We start from the raw sequence: 22,528 nt of genomic DNA on the forward strand, positions 1-22,528 counted from the left end.
TTTTTTCTTAAATTGTATATAATTTGTTTTTTTTAAATTCAATGTAAGCTCATTTTTTGAGAACCAGTCTCCTAAGAGTGATAGGGAATTATTAACTTTATACTCTAACAATGAGTTGTTCTTATTACATTCATGTTGTTTGCAAAAAGAATTATTTCACCACTCTTTAAGTCCGTAAATCATTTATGTAAATTAAGAACACTATTGGACCTAGCATACTTCCATGTGGCGCAGCGAAGTTTACTGTTTTGGCAGTGGATAAGTAACTGCTTCGTATATTGTTGAAGTAGGTACCTATGACCTTCACTACCTGCTTTCTGTTTTTAGGTAGGCTTTAAACCAATTGTTTGCTGTCGCAAAACTTGTTTCTCTCATCGACTCCAATTCTTCATTACACAAGCTAATTCGCCTTTTTTGAGTGACTTATCATATTTACCACTCCTGATGCTGAAAGTAACGGTGTTAACAACCAGCTTCACAAGGAGTTAATTTTTGTATTTCAGTTATTACTTTGTGCCTGTACCTTACTAAACTTAAAAAGAATAGGTGGGAGTAATGAATAATGTGCTGCCTTTCCATACTGAGGACCTGATTTAATTCCAGAAATGGATCATTTTTCTGTGTATTTAATAGAAATGGTTCATGGAGATGAATTTTCATGGGTATAATACTATAGGCCCAATTATGTAGCCCTTTCTTTCTGCAACTTTTGAAGTGGTGAATTTTCATGAGACCACCAAGTGCCTCTATATTTTCCATGAAAATCAGAAAAAGAATACATCACAGTACTGCTACACATGTACTTGCAATTAGTGGTAAAAAAGCTATGAACTAAAATTTTTACAAACAACTCATTGTAATTATTTTGTAATTTAATCTATCATTAAAGTCGAGATATAGCACATGTATGTTTTTCCAAGAACAATAAGAGACCAGAATGCTTGTAATCGAAATCCCCCAGGAGTCGGCTCGACATAATAAGTATTAACCTATAAGGTAGCAACTGCGCAGGGTTATACTAGTATATTTATATATTTTTTTTGCAGGTTCCCCTTACCTTTCCCCATCCATTTGAAAAACCCTTAGCCCCTCATCCCTTACCATTCCCTCCTGGTGCTGCACCCCCTGCCACATACCTTTTTGGTAGCTCGCAGGGTATTGATGTAGATGTATGTATTGTGTAAATAGTATAGATATATAGCATGAACATTGTGTGCATGTATAACTATCACTGGGTTAAGAGACTGTTTAAATCAATCTTCTCAAACAGTCCAACATGGTAGACCAGTATTTGCAGACTGAAAAAATCAAAAGCTTTTCAAAGCATAGTGTAATTAGAAATTTAATACTGCGGGAACTTTAAATCAATGGTAGGCTTTCATTCAGCTTAAAAGGAAAGATGCCTCCAGACTGTTGATGAATAACGTCAAAATAAAACTTTGTAAATACATATGAAAAATAAACTTCATTATTAAAGTCGCATTTAAGTTTATTTTTCATGTGGATTTAAAAAGTTTTATTTTGAAATTATTTATCGTGGGACAATTCCACAAATGTCTGACTAAAACAATTAATAATATCCAAACTGTTACTTGAATAAACACTCAGTATAGTACTCAGCTCAGTTAAAACTCTCAGAATGATTAAACGCACATTGTTTTGTTTTAGCCCAGTCAAATTTTATGCTCAAATGACACTTACTTCACACATGCAGACTCTTGAAGACCCTTTTCAATCATCCCAGGATGCAGAGATAAAAGTGCCAGAATTGTTGAGCACAGCTCTTTAACTGGAGATTTGAAGAAGAGTACTTTTCTTTCTAAAAGCATTAGCTTAAACATTAGCAATGCTTTATGCTTAAATTGTAGAATGAGATCTTTGGGTGATATACCTTGAAAGAAATAACAAACATAATTTGAAAAATATGAGCAACCCAAACTATTCTAGACACAAAACACAGGGCTCAAAATAGTAATATGTAATGTTTTTGAAAATTATCACTGGTAAGATGCCATTATTATAATGAATAAATATTGAACTAGTATAAAGTCACTTACGATATTCACATAACCCTTTAGAGAACTACAACTCAATGACTTATGTACGTGAACTTTGCTTAAAAATGAATGTGATGCATCTAAGGAAAGTAAAATAGAACTTTGACCTGTACATCACTTACATAATTATTATCTGAACAATAGAAAAATTATTTTTAATCATATGCATGACACACAAAAATGATTCAAGTGAAAAATAGGAGGTAGAATGCTGTAATATGAAAGAAAAACTTCCCATTACTTTTTTACTAGAAAAGTTTTCTTATGACCTGATTCTGAAGTTCATTTACCCATTAGCCATTCAAGCATTAAAACTCATAGACTTATTTACAAATCCATTAGTAAGTGAATGCTAAAGGGTTGAAGGGTAGGAGACTAATCATAAAATGTTTAGGAGAGAAAAGGAGATGTGTTAGAGAATAATATTTTAAGGGTTTTGTGCCACAAGGATATATCCATCATTTTGCTGAAGTTGAACTACATCATAAAAATAATATTTAAACTAAATAGCCTAGTTAAAAATCAACATTCAAAAGAATTGTGAGGATTTCACTATTGAGAACGAACTATTATAGTAAAATAACTGAATCGTTTAAACCAAATTACTAAAAAACACACTTTGTGCACATAGACTTCTGTTGTGAAACCCTTGATCTATGGACAAAATATTGCAAACTGACGTTGATGAAGGAACATCAAAACCAGGTTATTCACAACCACTAGATTTGAAGATTGATTTAGATGAGTGAGGGTAGAGCTCACAGCTAACTAAGCCTGAGGGCACGTGAAGTTCATAAAATTAGGGTTCCTTCCCTGCAGTTCCCCATGGAAAATTTATCATGCATAAAATCACTACACTTGGATTTCTGATGGGGTTGTCCAAAGGCATCACCCAGGTTTAGAGCCTGTTCACTCAAGGACAGAGGGCAAATGCTCTAATAAGTTACAATAGCACTTAATATATAATAAAAAAAATAAATACAGAAATAGACCCGAAGGTCGGCTTGGTAGGTGATGGTAGAGTTCACCCAGTAATAAGCCTATAGCATGTGAAATTGTGTCTTCCCTATGCTAGTAATTGATTCCCATGGGATCTGGTACCTGAAAAATCACACAGCTTGGGTAGTGTTGAGGGTGTTCTGCAGAGAGGCTTTTCTGGGAATTGAACGTGGGCTCTCCGGTCAGTAGTTCCAGCGCTTTACACCTGGACTACCATGACCCATTTTAATTTAAAATAATTTTTCTTACAATTTTAAATATAATACTCAACCAAAGGGAAAATGCATAAAAATCAAGTTATGCAGATGGGTTTATCTTTTGGCTGGTGCTTGAAATGTCCCAAGAGGGCTCCAGATGATATTCCCAAAAATCAAGCTCTATCCAACCCATGTCATTTTTTGAGCAACAAAATTTTCCAGGAAACTGCAAGCATCACCCAGGAAATAATAGTATCTTGGATTTGCTCATTTCACAGGTTGTAGTACCTATTTAACTTTACCCCCACATGGAAACTGGATTATAGACTGCAGTGTGTTAAATAAGTATCCATAAAATTTGCTGTGTAAGACCAATGTAATCAACAATGAATTTTTGGAGAAACTGATTGGATTATTCCTTAAATGAGATCAGCAATATGACTTACACATGGGGTAAATATTTGGAGCTATCTTAGGGATGGAAAACAAGAAAAACAGCACAACAATAAAATACGTATTGCAATTGAAACAAATACAAAGGTAGCATTTTGATCCTGCATCAGATAAATAAGATTTAACTGAATGTGATGTAAATTCATGGCCTAAACTAAAAAGCTGACAGACAAATATGTTATTAATTGCATAAATAAAATAAAACCAAATGTATTTATTGCCTGTAAGCTGTTACGTGCTGTATTTTTCCAGAGTGTTCATTAACCAAAAAGCATCTATCATTGGGTAATAAGGAATATCAACATTTGATAGTCAAGCAATCAATTTTACTCACAAATTGAGAATACAGTCATTAGGATATATGTAAATTTATTTGTTTGGAATTCAAAAAACAATTTCATATTATTAGCTACTTGTCAAAATCTAGGTTTATCAAAACAATATACTTTTTAGGGCAAATAAGTCCTTAGTGATAATATTTAGCAAAGACTATGTTATTTAACTCACTAAAAAATATACATTATTTACCGTGGCAAAGAAATTTATTGAGTTATGGCAGTCATAAGCATAAGCCAGCATTGAATGAAACCATACCAACATAGAAATTAGATCTTTGACTAGGTTAACTTGTGAGAACAATAACCAAATGCTAATTCAACTGTCTTTGAGGACTCATGGGAAAATGAAATTTAAAATTTGACCCTTGACTTAAACTCAAATGAATCAATTGAGAAACCAATCAATTAAAGATGCAAAGATTTAATTAGTTATAACATTTTTACAGCAATATCTTTAGATCCACCCTTGAAGGCCTAGTTATAGGGATGAAATATATAATGAGAAGGAAATGATGAACTATTTTCATGAGTAAAATACACAGTTTTCATGAATGTGAAAAATACAAAATACTGATATCCTAAAATCATTTTCCTTTTAGCAACAATATATAAAAAACGATAGATGATTGAACTTTTGTGTAATTTAATTGAATCCTCAACTGTATGTTCATACATCATGTCACAGTAGGAAGAGCATCTGAATAATGACTAGAAATACTTGATCACTGACACCCTCAGATAAATACACCTTGTTATTCCACAGGCTTGGATTATAAAACAGGTATATTAAAATTATATGCCTACAGGCCCTTTCATTATACCAGACCTCATTGATTGACCTAATCCTAATTGATTCATACAGGTACGCTCTGGTTTATAATTAAATATATATACTGAAATGTGCATATTCTGGAATTAAATATTCTACAGATTTAAATTCAATGTTGAACGATGGAGATGTTATCACCACATCACTTGATAATCAATAAAACTGGTCAGCTTAAAAATTAGGTGAAATATGAAAATTATTCAGTCAATTTTTACACAAGACTCCACCACAAGTAGGGATCATCATCCTAATGTTCACGACAGTTTCTTCTAGTAATTCAGAGGTTTAACAGTTCATTATAAAATAGCTGAGGTCTAAATGATAGCAATAGGCAATAAGTGGAATGTAGTGTATCATGATAATTATACTAATTCCAGTTTCAGGTGATTGCGTAAGGTATTCTACATTACAACATTTGAAATCATTGTTCACTGATGCATCACGTTAGGAAAATGAATTTTTTATACAGATATTTCTTACAAAAGGGGGAGAATGAGTTCGTCTTCAGGAGAAAACTACGGAACACCACAAACCACAAAGGGCTGGAAGTTATTCCATATTCAACTACAGAAATTTTACATTTTCATTAGCGAAATTGCTTCGTGTTTATAAAACAAGATTTAAGGTATTCATGAATTAGTTAAACAATCTACCTCAGGCAGAATAATAAGATAATAAATGCCTTATTTGCCCCTGGGACAAAGCAAACCTGAGTATTAATGTTCTTAGCTAGATGCCAGAGATGTACTTTACTTTATTTAATCATTTGGTAAGACCATGTTGGGAGGAAGAAGAGCTTTCTGTGAAAAATTACTTGGAATAAGGCAATTTTAGCTATTGGAAATGAAATTTAGAGATACAATGACGGCAAAAAAAGTAATCTGAAAAAATATTCCAAGAGTGACACATAAATTATCAATGTCTAAGCAAAGGACCAGAATGCCAACAGTCATTGTATTTATTCAATAAGTCCATTTTCATTGCTCAATGCGGCAATAACTAATTTACCACAATTTATTACAAGTACATAATGACTGGAGGAGAAGGGGAGGAAAAAGGTGACCTAGTAGCCCTTAAACCTTCTCGGCTCAACCCTTTGTTTATCATCGAGAACTGCTGACAATTAACATTAATTTCAAAGAGCAAGTATCATTATTTCAGCCAATGTATGGGGTGAATCAGAATGTCCAGGATGACTACAATGCATCTGCGTCTCTGAACCCTGCCATTTTATGCAGAACAAAAAGATTTCAAGTGAGAAAATGTAGGAATTGGAAACTATCAAAACAAAATTTTCTTCTAACCTTGGGACCTAATGAATTAGTCTCCAGCCCTTATCTCCACAGAAATCTTTCTCTCACATCCCTTCAAGTCATCCATACCAGCCACACACTCTCTCCTCCTCTCAGCTGCCATCCATTTTACAGGCCTAATGAATTAGTTTCCAGCCCTACAATCCACAGAAATCTCTCTCTCACATCCCTTCAAGAGTCATCCATACCAGCCACATACCCTCCCCTCCTCTAAGCTGACATCCATTTTACAGCTTCTTTCTCCGGCACAAGTCACTTAACGAGGGTAGTCTGAAAAGTTTCCAGTCTAACAAATAAATGTGACAATCTTTTCTTCAAATGTGTTTTTCAATAGTCTCTCCTTTTAAGTTGATACACTTTTTCTCTAACTTTTTTAACCCTTCCAAATAGTAGTCCATGTCTTTCTCCACAAAATAGGTGTTTATGTATGCGGTAACCTTCTTGTCCAAAAAATAACCTTCCCCTCCTAGCAAAAATTTGAGGTTAGGACACATGAAAAAAGTCACTTAGCGGCAGATCTGGTGAACACTGAGATTGTTCAACCATTTTTAAGTCCAATTCGTGAATTTTTGTCATATCAATTGCTGAAGTGTATAAGAAGGTGCTTTGTCCTGACGGATAGGCACTTTCTTCTTTTTCCAATGAGGTTCGTTTCGTTGCAATTTCTTCCTTCAGCATGTCAAAAAATGAGGCATGAAGTTTTCCTGTTATTGTTTTACCTTTTCGAAGATTGTCACTAGATTTTGAAGATAATCAATGAACACCATCCTGAGACTATTCCAAAAAAACAGTTGGCATCACCTTCCCAGTTGATAGAACCATCTACACCTTTTTCGGACCAGATTCACCCCAGCAGTCCACGGTTTGGACTGTCCTTTCATACCAGGAGTTTAGGGTGGATCCAAGTTTCACCTACAGTTTTGAATCAATGCAAAAAATTTGAATTACTTTGCCTAAACAGAACCTTGGAAATGTTCATTTAAATGCATTTTTGGTCCAAAATGAGCAAACACTGCACCCAACACGTGGATGGCTTATGCATGTCCTATTCTTCAGTTAATACACTACAAATGCATTCTGTTGATATGCCCATAGCCTCTGCTATCTCTCTAACCTTAATTCGATGGTTATCCATTACCATTAGGTGAACTTTTTCGATGTTATTGGTGGTTGCCACAGGTTTTATCCATCCCAAATCCTCATCATCAGTAAAGCTGGAATGACCACGTTTTAATTCAGTGGCCCAAATTTTAACTGTCGTAACTGATGCTGCAGAGTCCCTTTACATTATGTTTAACTTGTCTTTGATTTGCACAGGTGTAATGCCTTCAGAAACAAATATTTAATGACAGCTCGATATTAAATTTTTTCCATTACCACATTGACTCACTCAAACCATTGTCAAATGACAATGAGTGTCCAAAATGGTTGAAATTTTGATGAATATCTTTCAATGCATCTGCAAACACTTTCCCCAACTTTTGTTGAAGAGTACTGCCATCTTCATGTTGGGGTCAGAAACGTTTCAGACAACCTTTGCATTCTTCCTGTTCGTGATCATTTGTCATTTTTCAAACCATATCATAATACATTTATGAGTTTGTTTGAGGTAAACTGACTGATTTACCTTTCATGTTGAACTATTGTCTTCTTTGAGGGTTATGGTGACCACCTTACATATGGACAACAAAAGATGTCATCTGAAACTATCCTAAACAAAGAGGTATTACATAATGATACCAAAAACCCATCAGAAATCTTAAATACAGTTTTGGTAAAATAGAGGCTGCCTTTAGAAGAGAGACTGGAATGGCAATTACTGGACTTCCGAGGGGGATGATGTGAAACACTAGTGTTTCACACAATATTACTGCAGTTATAAATGCAGTATTAGTACACCATCATCCAATATTTGGGGTTTTGAAGAGAAAAACAAAATATTTTCTCTGACTTGAAAAACTAGCGTAAGTAAAATTATTATCTCTATAATCTCCATCAAATTACATCAAAATATAATATCCATACCCTTATAGATTAAAATGAGAATATTACCCACCAGATGCATTGAGTCTTATGTTTTTGTCAGAACATTATTATTTAAGTATCCACTTGATTCTTCCTTTCTATAAAAAATATTTAAATTCCATTGACGCATCAATTCCAAGGTGGTATTAAAGGGGGTTGAGGTTTTTTCTGGACTAATAACAATACAAAATCTTTCCTCTGCCAGAGCAATTTCATGAACAAATTTTGAAGAACACAAGCGAAACTCAGATGTATGGAGGAGAGGGTTTGGATGAAAATTGCCTGACATATTTTAAGTCCACACCGCAGCGAAGCCTGTCCATACTATGAATTATGTACTAGTATCATTTGAATGTGTTTTTACACAGACGTTATTCGCGATCAAGAAAATGTCAACAGTGATTAATTACTAAAAGTTGTTACACAAATATTTCCAGTGTTGATAGTTTTTTTTTAATTTGGTGAATTTTAAAAGAATACCTAAGCTTTTGGGGGCACAGGATGCACTGGTATCACTCACCGACAAATATCTGAGACGTATCCAGCATTGTTTCATTAAGACAGTCATTTAAATTCGTAAAAGTATCTTGGAGTAATGATACTTTACTGAAATCCCCTTCTTCAAAATATGCATAAGTAATCAAAACCATTTTCACTTGTATGTGGCCATAAAGCGGCAATGTACTGAGCACGCAAACTGATTTCTGTACTGTTCCACGAGTAATGTCAGCAGTTCGGTTAGTGACTTTCTGAAAGATAGAAAAAAACCTCATAATGTCCAGAAGTTCCATTCCGGAAATGGAACCCGTAGTATACATTAAATGTAACAAATGTTAAGCAGTGATAGAATATTTTTTAAATATGAGTATGAGTTTATAATATAAGCAAATTCTATGTTACCATATCTGGTAATTTATACTGCCAAATATAACAACTATACATTCTTCAAGACTACAATGTTTTGTTTTACTCACCTCAACTGAAATTTGTCGGAAACATGATATACCATACACTGTTTGTTTTGGGTCGGTTAAGCTCGGAAGATGAAAATAAACAGTATCCTGTTTATAATTATGGGAACCATCCGGTAAAGCCAAAGTAGGAAGATATTTCCAGCCAGGTGGGCACTCATTCGAATCATACGATCCACCTGGCATTAAAGGTGGATACGAATACTCTACCTATACAGCAAAAAAGTGAAAAATTCTCATTACGTAAAAACAGATGTTAGCTGCCCACAAAACTTCATAGTCTTTAACGATGACATGAACTAAAAACTACACAAATTTATCATTGAAATACATGATAGCGAAAACACTTTTACGTAATTATGCCTATACATTTAGATTTTCTTACTTGGCATCCTTTTTTATGATGAAAGCCAACAACGATAACATGAAGTATTGGCCCTTTACTTGGTCCAGGGTTTTTATTCTCTTCAGTCATGTTCTCTCTTAGATTTAAATATATAAGTTCATGTTATATATATTTTCTATTTTACTAGTGAATATTCATGACAAATTTTGATAGGTTTGGCACTCCGATAACAAAAATACTAAGACCAACTTTAACAGCTACAACGGTTTGGGTGACGATCCTCAGCTTTTTCGGACAGACGGGCTAGGTCATGTGATTTTATGATTTCTATGACGTCACATGACGGGGCCATATTCAAATCCTTGGCTTGCAGTAAAGTTAATGAAGACGTCTTCTTTTCAAAGACTTGCAGAAACACTAGTGAAAAAGACCCAAATGAAATTAGATTATTCTTAAGACTCTGCGATCATGCATCACCAGCCTCGTGCATTATACTATCAGGCAGTTAGTACATTGAATTCTCTAATTTTGTTTTATCTTCTCCTTTTTTGCTTTGTTTAACCGCTAAGCCAGTCTTATTATCGAGGATTTGTATTTAATTAGTTATTGATATAAATTACAACTATTTCAGCTTTCAAGTACACTGGTGGCAAGTCTAAATCATGATAAATGAATGGAATAAATAGGACTCTTGAAGGTTTACTATTTACAAAATAAATGGAAGACTTTTCTGGGATATACTGTAGAACTCCAGGGGAAAGAGTTTGGCAATTTGGAGTTTTACAAATATTCAACTTATCCAAAGAATGAGAAATACAAGGGCATGTTAAAAATATGGGTTCATAACTTTTGCTGCACACCACCCAAGTGAACATACCTACTTGGCCTCCATGTAAAAAAAAAATATCAGCGAAAATTCGGAGAGCAAGTTAAAATTCTTGATAAGTTTGGGTGTGGAGATGAAGGGATTATGCAGTTCGAAAAATATCATTGAAGAAACTCATTTCAATATACAGGTCAGTACTTGATACCAATAGTGCAGAACAAATAAATTGTGGATAACATAGGTAAATATTAATTCTTTTGATAATTGGGAAATTCTGCTAAGTGAAACTCTCCTCATTTGATTTTAGTCATGACTATTTTTAAAAAGATTTACCACATATAGTCTAGATGTCAATGTGTTCCTTAGTGGTTTTAGGGAAGGTTCTTGACAGAGTAGAGGGGGAAAGAGTAATATAAGTATTGTAGAATATTGAATTAAGCTGATTAGATCGGCATCTTATTAAATCATCTGCTGGAATTAGTCCACTAAAGTAATGGTAAGTGAAAGATAATTGCGATTGCCAGTGCAGGGGCATTAGAGAGAGTGGTACTTCATTACCAATTCTCTCTAATTTATATTTAAAGGAAATTTCAAGTGATGAATGGGAGATGATGTTGGTGGGAATGTTATTATTTATTATTAAAATATATTTGTATACAGACATTGCCAGGTGGCACTCAAGTACCTAGAATCGCAATTGATTTAACACAGAACAAATATGAAACATATCAATCATTTAAACAGTTATAAGAAAACCAAAACTATGCTGCTGCATGGGTAATCAAGGAAAGTACAAAGTAATACCATCACACATGGCTCAGCATCACATCCTGTCCTAAATCAAACACTGTCCAACATCTCATGCAAATCAAAATCATTCAGGCCACCATCACGCCCTGCCAAAAATCACTCACCATCAAACATCACCCACTGTCACTGGCCAACTTCTCACTCTGTCCACATCACTTACACACCAGTATGGCACACAGGCATTCTCAATTTTACTACCTGGTCCTTTACCCAGTGGTTGCTTTACACATAGTCTTAAAACTCCTAACATTCCATTTCTCACTCCATTTCTTTGCATTGTCTTACTTCCCATACATGTTCTGCAATTTTATACAGAATGCAATATTTATGAGTGGCATTCCTATCACAGTATATTAATTTGTGGGTACAAGAGTCAAAAGTAGTTTTGATGTAGGAACTGCTGATCTTAATCACTTGTTACATTTGAGTTCAATCGTGGATGAATCTTAACAATTTTCCTTTTTTTTTATACCAATGACATAAAGAATTGCTTTCACTGCTTGAATATTATTATGACTTACTCTAGTTTTTGCTTCTCACATAATGAGGGCCATTGGGTGAAATGGGTGCACTTTACTGGAAGATTAAAGCACAATCGGGATGTAAGAAGGAAATATCTGCATAACATATCAAAGATAACACTGAGATATTATGAATTGAACGAGGAAGAAGTCATGAGCAATGGAATGAATATAGAGAGGAGCTATATGGTAAGGATATTGAGTTATTAATAGAATGAGAATTTTTTTATTTAGTTAGTATATTTTATATAGCATAAATAATTTATACAGTTAGACATAGAATGAGATTATGGCACAAATGAGGATAGATTAGTTCCCGGTGTTCCTGATGGCAAGAAAGAAAGGGCATTGAGGGAGTTGAAAATAAATTAGGCTGTGGAGATGTATAAAATACCCACAGAACTAATGGAGGGTCTTGAAAAATTTAGGAGGAAGTTTTTTAAGGACTGATTCTTGGTATTAATGAGGGAGGAATTTTTCTGGAAGATATTGTCAGATGAGTGCTAGTTCCTCAAAAAAGGGAAAGACAGTAATACATGAGGACTATAAAACAATAAGTTTAATTTCACACTAGGCTAAAGTGGATCTCAGGATCAGCAATAAGAGGATGGAGAGGAGGGGAAATACGAGTAATTTCTTAGATGATGGTCAGTTTCGTTCGAGGAAGAGAAGAGGTTCACGTGATGCCATAGCAGTAATGTGATCAATGATAGAAAATCAGTGTGATAGGTACAGGATGTGGCAACATAAATTCCTTTTTTAAAATGCAAAACCCATTTAAAAAAGGAAGTTATGTTGCCGCACCCTGTATGAGATGAAGAGATCAATTGAAAGAAAAAAAAGGTTATGATGCTTTCGAGGAGAAAGGTTAAGTTAAACATTAAAATTTGAAGGTGTGGCATACTCTCATATATTCCACCAATCTTCAGTATTTGTCCTCTTCATATATGCCTTCTCTTTTCAGTATTTGGGTTCCTCATAAATGACTTCTCTCTTTGATCTTCAGCATATTCTTGATAAAGCATTTCTCTCTTCAGTAAAAGGTTTTATTATGAAATATGGCTTATTTCTTCATAAAAGTTATCTCTCTTCAATCTATGACTTCCGGTCCACATTTTCCTTCTCCCTTTTGTCTCTGGCCTTATATATATTCCTTCAATATTAAGTATGCAGCCTCTTCACAAATGCCTTCCTTCTCCATTCATTGGTGTATTTGTCATAAAAGCCTTCTCTCCTCTTCTTAAATTCCTTCTCCATTCAGTCTAAGGCATCCTCTTCATATATACTTACATAAATATGTATATCTTCACTCTTCTGTCTTTGTCCATTCCATATGTTTCTTCTCTCTTCAGTCTGCAGCCTCCTTTTCATAAATAGCTTTTCTTTTTGGTCTTCAGATGCCTGTTCATGTCTACCTTCTCTCATTAAACTTTGGCTTCCTTTTCATATTTTCCTTCAGGTTTTAGGCCTTTCATAATGTCTTTTGTTCAGTTTTTGGCCTCCTCTTGATATATGCCTTCTCTTTTCCATCTTCAGTCTTCTTCGATTAAAAGTTGTTTCCAATTTGATGTGAATAATGTCACTAAAAATTGATAACACTTAAAAAATATTTCCTTATTAGTAGTATAAGAAAGTAGTGGGATTAGGTAGTTTAATTCTTCTTGGAAATGTTATTATTAGCTTAATATTTATGGGGAATGTAGTAGTCCAATAGGTATAGTGGTGGGCTGCTGACATGAAGGCACATGTTTTAATCTAGGATATATAGTAGATACCTCTGGGCACTCTCAGCTTCCCCCGAGCTGTGTGATTTTTTGGGTGCCAGATCTTCCTGGGAAACCATAGATGGGTAGGGTAAGGAACTGGCCCCCCTACTCCAATTTGTGATTTTCTTGTGTCATTGGACGTAAGTTAGCACTAGGTGAACTGTACCTTCACCTTTCAAACCAACCTTCTGTTTGATAACTATGATTTTAATATTTATCATCTGATGTTGCCAATTTATTCCAAAGAAATGAAATAAACCAGAAGTAGGGCTGAAGTCAGGTTAAATCCTTTTAACGCAGGGATAATGGATTAGTAGCAATCATGTTCTACCATATCAATAGTGTAATGTAATTTTTGCATGCTGAAATGTGATATTTAGCTGAAAAAATATATTAATTGTATTATTGAGGAAGTGTACGAAAATAGTTGGCAAATTCATGTAGTCATGCAGATCCACCTTAATTTGAAATTAGACCCTGCTCATATTTTTCCATTGTAAATGCAATTAAAGTATTATGAAAATGTCTATCTATTGTACATTTTCTCTGCAGAAGATAAACTTAAAGTATAACAACTACCTCTGAAAATAAAAGATATTGCTAATAATCTAAATGGTATACTACAACTATTTCACTGTAAAAATAATGTGGAGCTCCCTCACATCAATATAATTCAAGACCATGGTACGTACATTTGTCAGTTCAATAATGAAGGATCTCTATTGTCAGATTTGCTGATGAAAAAACCGCATAGTGTCCTCAGGGATGCATCCTGTGTGACTCAACTTACGCCCTTTATCCATGATAAATCAGGTTCCTGAGAAAATACTCTAATGTCGTAAATGGCATAGTTTTTATTTACTTTAAATAAGATTTCGACAGTCTCTCATAGCAAGTCAACACAGCCTATGGGATAAATAAAAATACGATATGTTGGGTTGAAGACTTTTTAAACGATGGCGTACAAAAGTGTTGTTGTAGGTTGCGTTTGCTATAATTGAGTCGCAGTCACGAAGCTGAAAATATTCCTATAAGGAAGTGGTTGAAAGAAAATTAGCCCATTGGCCAACGTCGCGGCCATTCAGAGAGAAATCCGTACTTCCGAGGGTAAAGTGGTATTGGAAGGGAACTCTTCGCATTATATAGCAAACAATTGTGCGTGGCAGGGGTTTTTCGTGGTTAGGCCGTCGCCGTTCCAATATTAGTTCTAACCTTTAAAAATTGTCAATGCTATCGAAAAAAGTTAACCAAGTAGCAATACATATTCCAGGAGTAATTGAATTAATGCCAGAGAAAGGCAGATAAGCTCAGTCATAGTTTAAAGTCATCCTTATAGAAAGTGAAGGCTAGCATTATTGTGTACCTACTTAATTCCAACAAAAAGCCATATCAATATATTGGTTGGCTGGTTAAAAATTTGTCTGAAATTTTTCCATGGGGTTCTTAAGCTATGATAATAAATAGTGTGCTCAACGTGCGTCCGCGATGAACGTGTCCCAATTTACAGATTTATAAAATGTTTTATGTTAATACTTTTCGATTTGCATATTTCTGAGTTTTTTCTGTTTGGCGATCTCCCAGCCCGTTTTTCATAACTCGCCAATCCGGAGTAAATGTCATTAACGGTTACCGCATAAATATAATTTAGTTTGTAAATGGTACAAGAAAATAATTTTTATAGTTCAATATTTCCTGCACTATTTTCTCTCATCTTAATGAAACTCTCCACCAAATGCTTCCAAAAAAATAAGAAGAAGAAGATATAAAAATAAGAATAAGCTATAGAAGAATACGGATCGCTTAGAATATATTCACCGTAATTGAAAGATAAAACTAATGAAAGAAAATTAAACCATATTTTAGAAATTCTGTCTATGTAAGGAAGGATATACTTGGAGAATTTTAGGCATTATTTTCACTAAAGTCGATATCCGAACGGAAGGTTGAAGGTCGAGCTGAAGTAAAATTTCTGACACCACTTGTTTCCCTGGTGTTGAATCGCCCCCTACTTGATCCGCCCGTGGTGGTTGGGAGTGGTGACCAGGGGTGTCGCTCCAACCCAGCGAAGATATCAAGTTGGTCGAACGGAGGGGAATCATGCGCCCTCCTTCCCCTTCCTCTCTTATACGTTCCCCCACAGGCCATCCCTTCTTCCGAATCATGCGATTACAGATGCGACGGACACTGACGGTAGCAGTATCAGACTGGCCGGTGCAAGTGTTGCCGGCGGAGGTGCCTGTGAGCTTATCAGATCTTGGCGACAAGGCTGGTTTGGTTGGTGAGTACCATTTATTTCTGTTATCTATATCTGCATGGTACACTGAAAGCCACCGCCAGAGTGTGAGTTAGGGGGTGATTCAACCCTAGGCGTGCAACATCAAAAACATTTTTCTTAATTTTTATCTACTGCTGGGTCTCCAATGGCACTCCTTTTAATGAGGGATGACACTTTTTTGACGGCAGCCATTAGCCAATGCGCAACACTTCTGGCTCAAGAGTATTTTTAGGCCATCTGACCTGATAATAGTCTTCTCTGCACTGGTAGGAGTACCTCAGCTCATTGCCCACATCTGCCAGTTAACCGAGTAAACTCGCAAATATATCTTAGCTATCATAATCCAATTAACATTCACTGTCCGGTGGACGCACTCGATGGCTTGAATTCAGCCAGGAGGTAAATTCGGGTATTTTTCAAAAATCTTATGACTGTTATATTTTTATGGAAATGTTTTCAATAATTTGTCTTGTAATCGATCCCACTCATATATACCATAATTCAAGAAGCAGTATTTTAGCTGTTTGTTTTCTACTTCCTCTAATTTTCTGAAAATAGTGGTAATTTTTTCTGCCCAAGAAGAAGAATCCTGCTGTAGAGCATGCCCGTTCAAGGTGGTTTGTCTATCGTAGGGCAAGCGTACCCATAATCAATCTCCTAATCCGAATTTTCGCTTATTAGGTTTCAGCATCCCTGATATGTCGTTCACACGGTCTTCATACGTTTCCGTAGGCCTTTTCTGAAGTTATTTTCGCGAAATTATCCTCAAAATAAGATATCTTGGATCTCCCGGCCTCTAGAGTGAAGTCTTTCTTAACTCTTAAGGAAAGACAACGAAGAGAGAGATATCATGAAGCCATATTGTCGCGAAACATAAGAATGTTAGAGTTTCTGTATCAATAGAAAATAATAAAAACCGAAGAAATTCGAGAGTGGAGGATATATTGGAGAACATTTTGGACGGAAAACACGCACTTTCGAAGTAAGCCACGAATGAAGTGTCATTGGAGATATAACATACCTTTCCTAACACCTTATTGAAACGGCGATTTCGGCCTTGGAACCATTTTGTATTTCGTAGCTCTTTGGCCAAGTACAATATCGCTTTCGATTGTAACCCTTAAATTTGGAAACCTAGGGGGGACGTACCACAACTTGAGTCGCCGTGACACAACTTGAATTTTCTCGCCGTGTGCGGACCAGAACCCTCCCTGACCTCACGGCTGCGTGACTTCATCACAAAATGAGTTACTACTTAGCACTATCATAGTTATTAGTGAAGACGACCGACAGCTACGCCCACTTGCGCCGTTTGGTGTACGTGATTATTTTGGTAGGGTTAGAATGTTTGGGGAATTGTTGAGGTTAGGGGTGGAGAAAAATCCTGCGTCGGCATAAGCTGTTTGTTAATTACAGGCGCTCAGCGTAACATTCGACGGACGGCGTACTTATTTTTTTTTGTACTCTTCGCATAGCACCCCAAGTTGGACTCGGGATACCACTGAAACATATCCCGATCCCCCGCAAATGTTAATCCATGCTATTATTCTCTGTATATATAGTTCCAATTTAAGTATTCAAGAACGTGCATGTATGTGTGGCCGAGGCGAGTACACACTACTTCGTTCTCGTATTCGCGAATGTTGTTTTTTAAGTGGTAATACGATGTTTTTGTGGGACATTGGAACTTCTAGAGGAAAAAAGTGCGCATGTGATATAGGTGTCAAAATTCAACGTTAGTAAATTATGTATGATTAGCTTACCACGAATTATATATTTTCCCCCTTATTTTAGTAATTAAATAGCTAGCGAATGCTATAATTTTTTTGGCTCACCCCATTTGTAAATATACGATTTATTCATAGTGTCCTTACAGTAAAATTAAAAGCTGCATTTGTGTTGTCAAGACGAATGATTTAAAGTGCAGTGGAACTTCACTGTATCAACGCATCGTCATCTCTCGAAGGAAATTGTCTATTTATTCATTAGAAATTAATATTATAGTTTCCCTTTTCTGATGTGAAATTTCCATTGCCTTGCCATGATTGTTTTGCTTTTACGATCGCCGAAATTTGCCTAAACGATCATTTGCTACTTCGCGTGTTCTTCTCTCATTAAAAACCAATTGAATAAAACTATGGTTATAATTTTGTTTTTCCTGTTTATTTCAAATGCGAAGATTTTACTATCGGAATAATACTTGGCTCTACGGCAAGGGCGTTTATTTGCCGACGTCGTAGTGGCTTACCGTGATATCCGTAATCCTGAGGATACAGCAACTTTATCAGATGACCTTGATGCTATACAACGCTGGTTCAACACTTGGCAATAAGAATTAAACTTAAAAAAGTGCAGTGATGATTTTTTGGAAAAAGAGCAATTCCCTCCCGAACGCCTAATGCATCGGGAACACCGAAATGGAATGTGTTGACTCGATTGAATACTAATGCGTAACCCTCACACACTCAACCTCTCCTGGTCATTGGTCCAGAGGTCACTAGCCTCAGTTGCCACCCTCGTGGGATGAACACTCAATCATTTGCATCATCATACAAAACAACAGTAATCAACCCGCAGGTCGAGTTGGTAGGTGATGGTAGAGTTAAGTACTAAAGGTGTGACAATTCACGTATCATGATAGTAGGGTCAGTGCCTTACCAAGTGCCGGTTATGGTTTCCCAGGAAAAAAATCACTGGGTAGAGCTGTGAGTGCCCTGAGAGGTTTGCCTGGGAATCAAACCCGCATCCTCCGGTCAGTAGTTCAACGCTCTACTCCTGGACTACCGCGACTCTTATTATGTATCAATGGGCGAATATGAGAAATTAATGTCTCGTAGTTATATGTGCAGTGTATGAAGCGATACCATTTTCTCTTTATTTTTTTAATTCAATAAACATGAAAATTATGCAAAAATAATTTGCAAGTTCTGATTTCGTACTAGAAAACCGTTTGAATAATAGCTTAATTTGAATTAGAAACTCTTGAATCCATAAAAGCAGGAGGCGAGACATTGTGCTTGATAATGCCCGACTATTCTCCTCTTGACCTATTAGTTACTCGTACAATTATGGTAGTTCCAGATGTTGTCCTGAATAAGCAGTCTGTTAACCGCGGTACACTCTTTTCCTAGGCAGTAAGAGTGCAATTGTTTTTGGGATGACACGGAAGATCCATGAAAAATACTAAACAAGCCACTTAGAACCGTTTGACAAACTTTTAGTTCCCATTACTGAGAAAAGAATATTTTTTACTGAAATGTGAAGTTTTACGATAAATTAAAAATTTATATATTTGTTATTGATTTTTTGAACACATCGTAATCCCTTAAATGAATGAATATTTGTTCATTATTGGAACATTTGCTAGGGCATTTATTGCTGCCATTCGTTACCGTTTAAGTTTTCGTCATCACGACCGTAAGCTTTTCCTGCATCGTCACCGAAAGTTGATCAAACAAGCGTTTCAATTTGTTTTTCACATCTCGAATGTGGTGTTTAAAAATAGTAAATCTAAACATGAAATACAAGTTCATATCAATGAATTTTGCTCATAAACAACCAATGTAAAACAATTTTAAAGTCCATGGTTATATCATTATGAATTAAACATCAGTTACTTCTTCTTTTTCCACACTATATGCAAAATTTAGTTTTACTAACTGACCAACTTGTTTTATTCATTCTAATCCATACCCACACCAGAAAACTGCCAATCTACGGTGTTCTCAGGGCTTTTAAGGATGAGGATGACCATTTTTGTAATCCATAATGTGAGTGCCTCGCTCTATATTCACGTTTTTACTAATATTTTATTCGTATCTTAACTATCCTACTTCTCATCAAAACGCCAGTGAATATGACTGGAGAAATGCATTATTGAATTGAAGAAACTCTTAATTGCCTCTCTTTTTTTGAATTAATAAATCATTTGTTTTTATATAAAAATATGGACGTTAACCAGCATCAAAGATATTTGATTTTCAACGTGGCTTTTTGTGCAACCGCTAGCATCACGATTTGCCAGTTACCTCGAGTTTGCATCGACCTCGCAAGGCTCCCAAATGACTCCCTTGAGTTATCGTTTCGAAGTGAGCTTAATGCAGAATATTAAGATACGCGCTACTGTCCAGAGGAAAATGTATAGAGTGAGATAAGGTGCCTCCGAATAATCTGTCCTTAATGAGTCTTCCCTCAACGATGAAGTCATTGAGGCTGGTGTATCTTAAGAGAGATAAAGAGGAGTCTTATTGTCCACTATTTCAAAGGAATATAACGAATGTCACGTGCTGCGGTTCTTCGAAAACAAGTACTAGATAATTAAAAATATACTGACTGAACTTGGTAATTGAATAGCTGGCCGACGACTCTGTCAGTGCTGGAACAGGCTATAGATGTTTCAGCACAAAATACTAACACGCACATAAATAGTGCCCATCGTTATCCGGGAAATCCGGAAACTCCAGGGAATTCGCTGCGATCGTGAATTTTCAGGGAATTTCTTCGAACTCAATGTATTTTTTCAAGAGCCATGAAATATTATTTGAAATGTATTTTGACTCAATTTTTCCATTGTGATAAAATAAAACTCCAAAAATGAAATTTTTCAAGTGAGTCCGCATGATTTGAGAGATGGTTGAGGCCGATGTTTTTTGTAAATCCATTTGTTAAGCACGAAGAAAGAATCAAAGACTTAGCGTTTCCGCAGGCAAAAATTTATTGTGTCGACCAGTCGGCCAGTGTCGACTAGTTCGATAGGATTCCACATGCGCTTACCGTAAACTAAAAATATATAATAATAACAAGTAAATAAATTGAAATTTCTTACCAAATTCTCTTTCTCCTAAGTTTATTTAAAAAAATAAAGTAATTGTTTTTAGATTCCTGCTCCAGGCGGGTACGTTACTTCTGGCCAAACCCTTCAGAATGGCTTTTGAACGAGGCTTATCAGTGTGAGGTAATGCTACCTGAGGGACTTTTAAAAGCCTTGAATTGTATCACATTTGTAAAATTGTCTTTTCTACTATTACAATGCACGGTGCAAAATTAATTTGGCAAAAAGAAGAGCCGCGATTACTGGAGTGATAGTTGTAGAACAATATACAGCGGAGGGGAAGAAAGCCAGCGAGAGGTGGACACAGATAATACTTAGTAAAAATAGGGAAAAAGTATAGTAAAAACAGAGCCAGCGAATGATAAAATACTCTTAGTGGAAGTGAAAGCAGAACCAACGAAATTAGTCATTGTTCAGGTACGCATGACACCAAGTAATCGTAGGGAGGAAGAAGTCGATAAGGTTTTTGATCAGGTGGAGGATATAATCGAGGGTGTTCCTGGAGGGAAGCGTTTGATAGTTTTTGCGGATCGAAACGCGATGGTGAAGGAAGAGATGATCGCGGGGTTGGGGACTACAACTCGAGAATAAAGAATGACCACGGAGAGAAAGCGATCGAGTTCTGCAAGAGACAGTGGTGAACTATGATCAACACATTTAAGTGAAAGGAGTAACTTGATAATTGCATTCACACTTCATTAAAATACGACCAAGGTTTCGACGTAGGACGTAATCAGCGATTCTATTTATTTCATTTTACGTCGTGTAAATTCCCTAAATTTACGCCGGAGCCAACAAATTTCACCAACACTTGGTTTAGACATCGCAAAAAGCGTAGGTATACATGGAAAATGCCAGGTTCCTCAGATAGGTATCATTTAGATTATACTGTGGGTTGGCGAAGATTTCGGAATAACCTGATAAATTCTCAGTTTCCCGGGAGCGGATTCAGACCCTTCACAATTTAGTAGTCATAGAAGTGTAGCGTCCGATTCAAAAAGATAAGGTAGGTGAGGTGGTTTTGGAAATGGAATGCAGAAGTTTTAACTGGATTGTCACGGGAGTATCAGGAGGCTGTAGAGGAATTCATGAGTGAGGGAAGGAAGCTGAGTACTATCTAGGAGAAATGGGAATATATATCAATTAAGGGATATCGAAAGCCGCTAAAGACACTACAGGAACAGTTGATAGGAAGAGGACAAGGAAACCATGGATTATGGATGAGACGATTTAATATATAGAGGAGAGGAGGAAATTGGAGTCCAAAAAACATCGAGTTAGGTAGAAGGAAGACTAAAGAGTTAAATAATAAATTGAGACGATTATAAAATTCAGCAAAAGAAGCGTGGGGAAGACGCAGTGGGAGGATGTGGAAAGTTTGTAGAGGAGGGGTGAAATTGGCGCGCTATATAGGTAGGTGAGAAAGTCAGGAGGGAAAAATCTGTGATAGCAGTCTAAGGTAAGGAAAACTATTACTCGAGCCGGAAAAGATCCAAGAGGGATGGTTGAAATATATAGAACTGTGCGGTAAGGTTATTAGGCCTGCAAAGTTAGATAGGTTTAGATTTAGAAAATTATGATAGCTTTCCAGCAAGTTCCAGGCTTAATCAATTCCGAGATATGAAGGGCATTTAGGAAATTGAAATCAAATAAGGTCGTTGGGATTGACATCAATCCCGCGGAGCTACTTACATGGTTTAAGGAAAGGTGGGAAGAGGAGTTCAATTCCGAGATATGAAGGGCATTTAGGAAATTGAAATCAAATAAGGTCGTTGGGATTGACATCAATCCCGCGGAGCTACTTACATGGTTTAAGGAAAGGTGGGAAGAGGAGTTTTTATCGACTAATTCGAAGTAGTTATGAGTGATGAATTCGGCTGAAAGATTTAACCTGAGAAGTGCAAGGAAGTTCCTATTCTAAAAACCGGAGAGACAACTATACGAGGGAATCTGAAGGCATTTTTTTTGTAG

General features: G+C 36.0%; 1 protein-coding gene across 1 annotated transcript in view; it reads right to left on the reverse strand.

Annotated features, from left to right (window-relative positions):
• Positions 1–9,786, reverse strand: part of LOC139692181 (late secretory pathway protein AVL9 homolog) — a 35,777-nt gene extending 25,991 nt beyond the window's left edge. Inside the window, exons 1-4 of the mRNA XM_071590246.1 lie at positions 9,568–9,786; positions 9,186–9,392; positions 8,732–8,960; positions 1,702–1,891 (exon numbers count right to left, since the gene is read on the reverse strand). Of these exons, the coding sequence (XP_071446347.1) occupies positions 1,702–1,891; positions 8,732–8,960; positions 9,186–9,392; positions 9,568–9,657 (716 nt within the window). The 5' untranslated portion in view covers positions 9,658–9,786. The remainder of the gene's footprint in view (positions 1–1,701; positions 1,892–8,731; positions 8,961–9,185; positions 9,393–9,567) is intronic.
• Between the last annotated feature and the right edge of the window lie 12,742 nt (positions 9,787–22,528).

The sequence above is a fragment of the Hetaerina americana genome, unplaced genomic scaffold, assembly GCF_022747635.1.
Source record: "Hetaerina americana unplaced genomic scaffold, ioHetAmer1.1.p SCAF_4, whole genome shotgun sequence".
Lineage (NCBI taxonomy): Eukaryota > Metazoa > Arthropoda > Insecta > Odonata > Calopterygidae > Hetaerina > Hetaerina americana.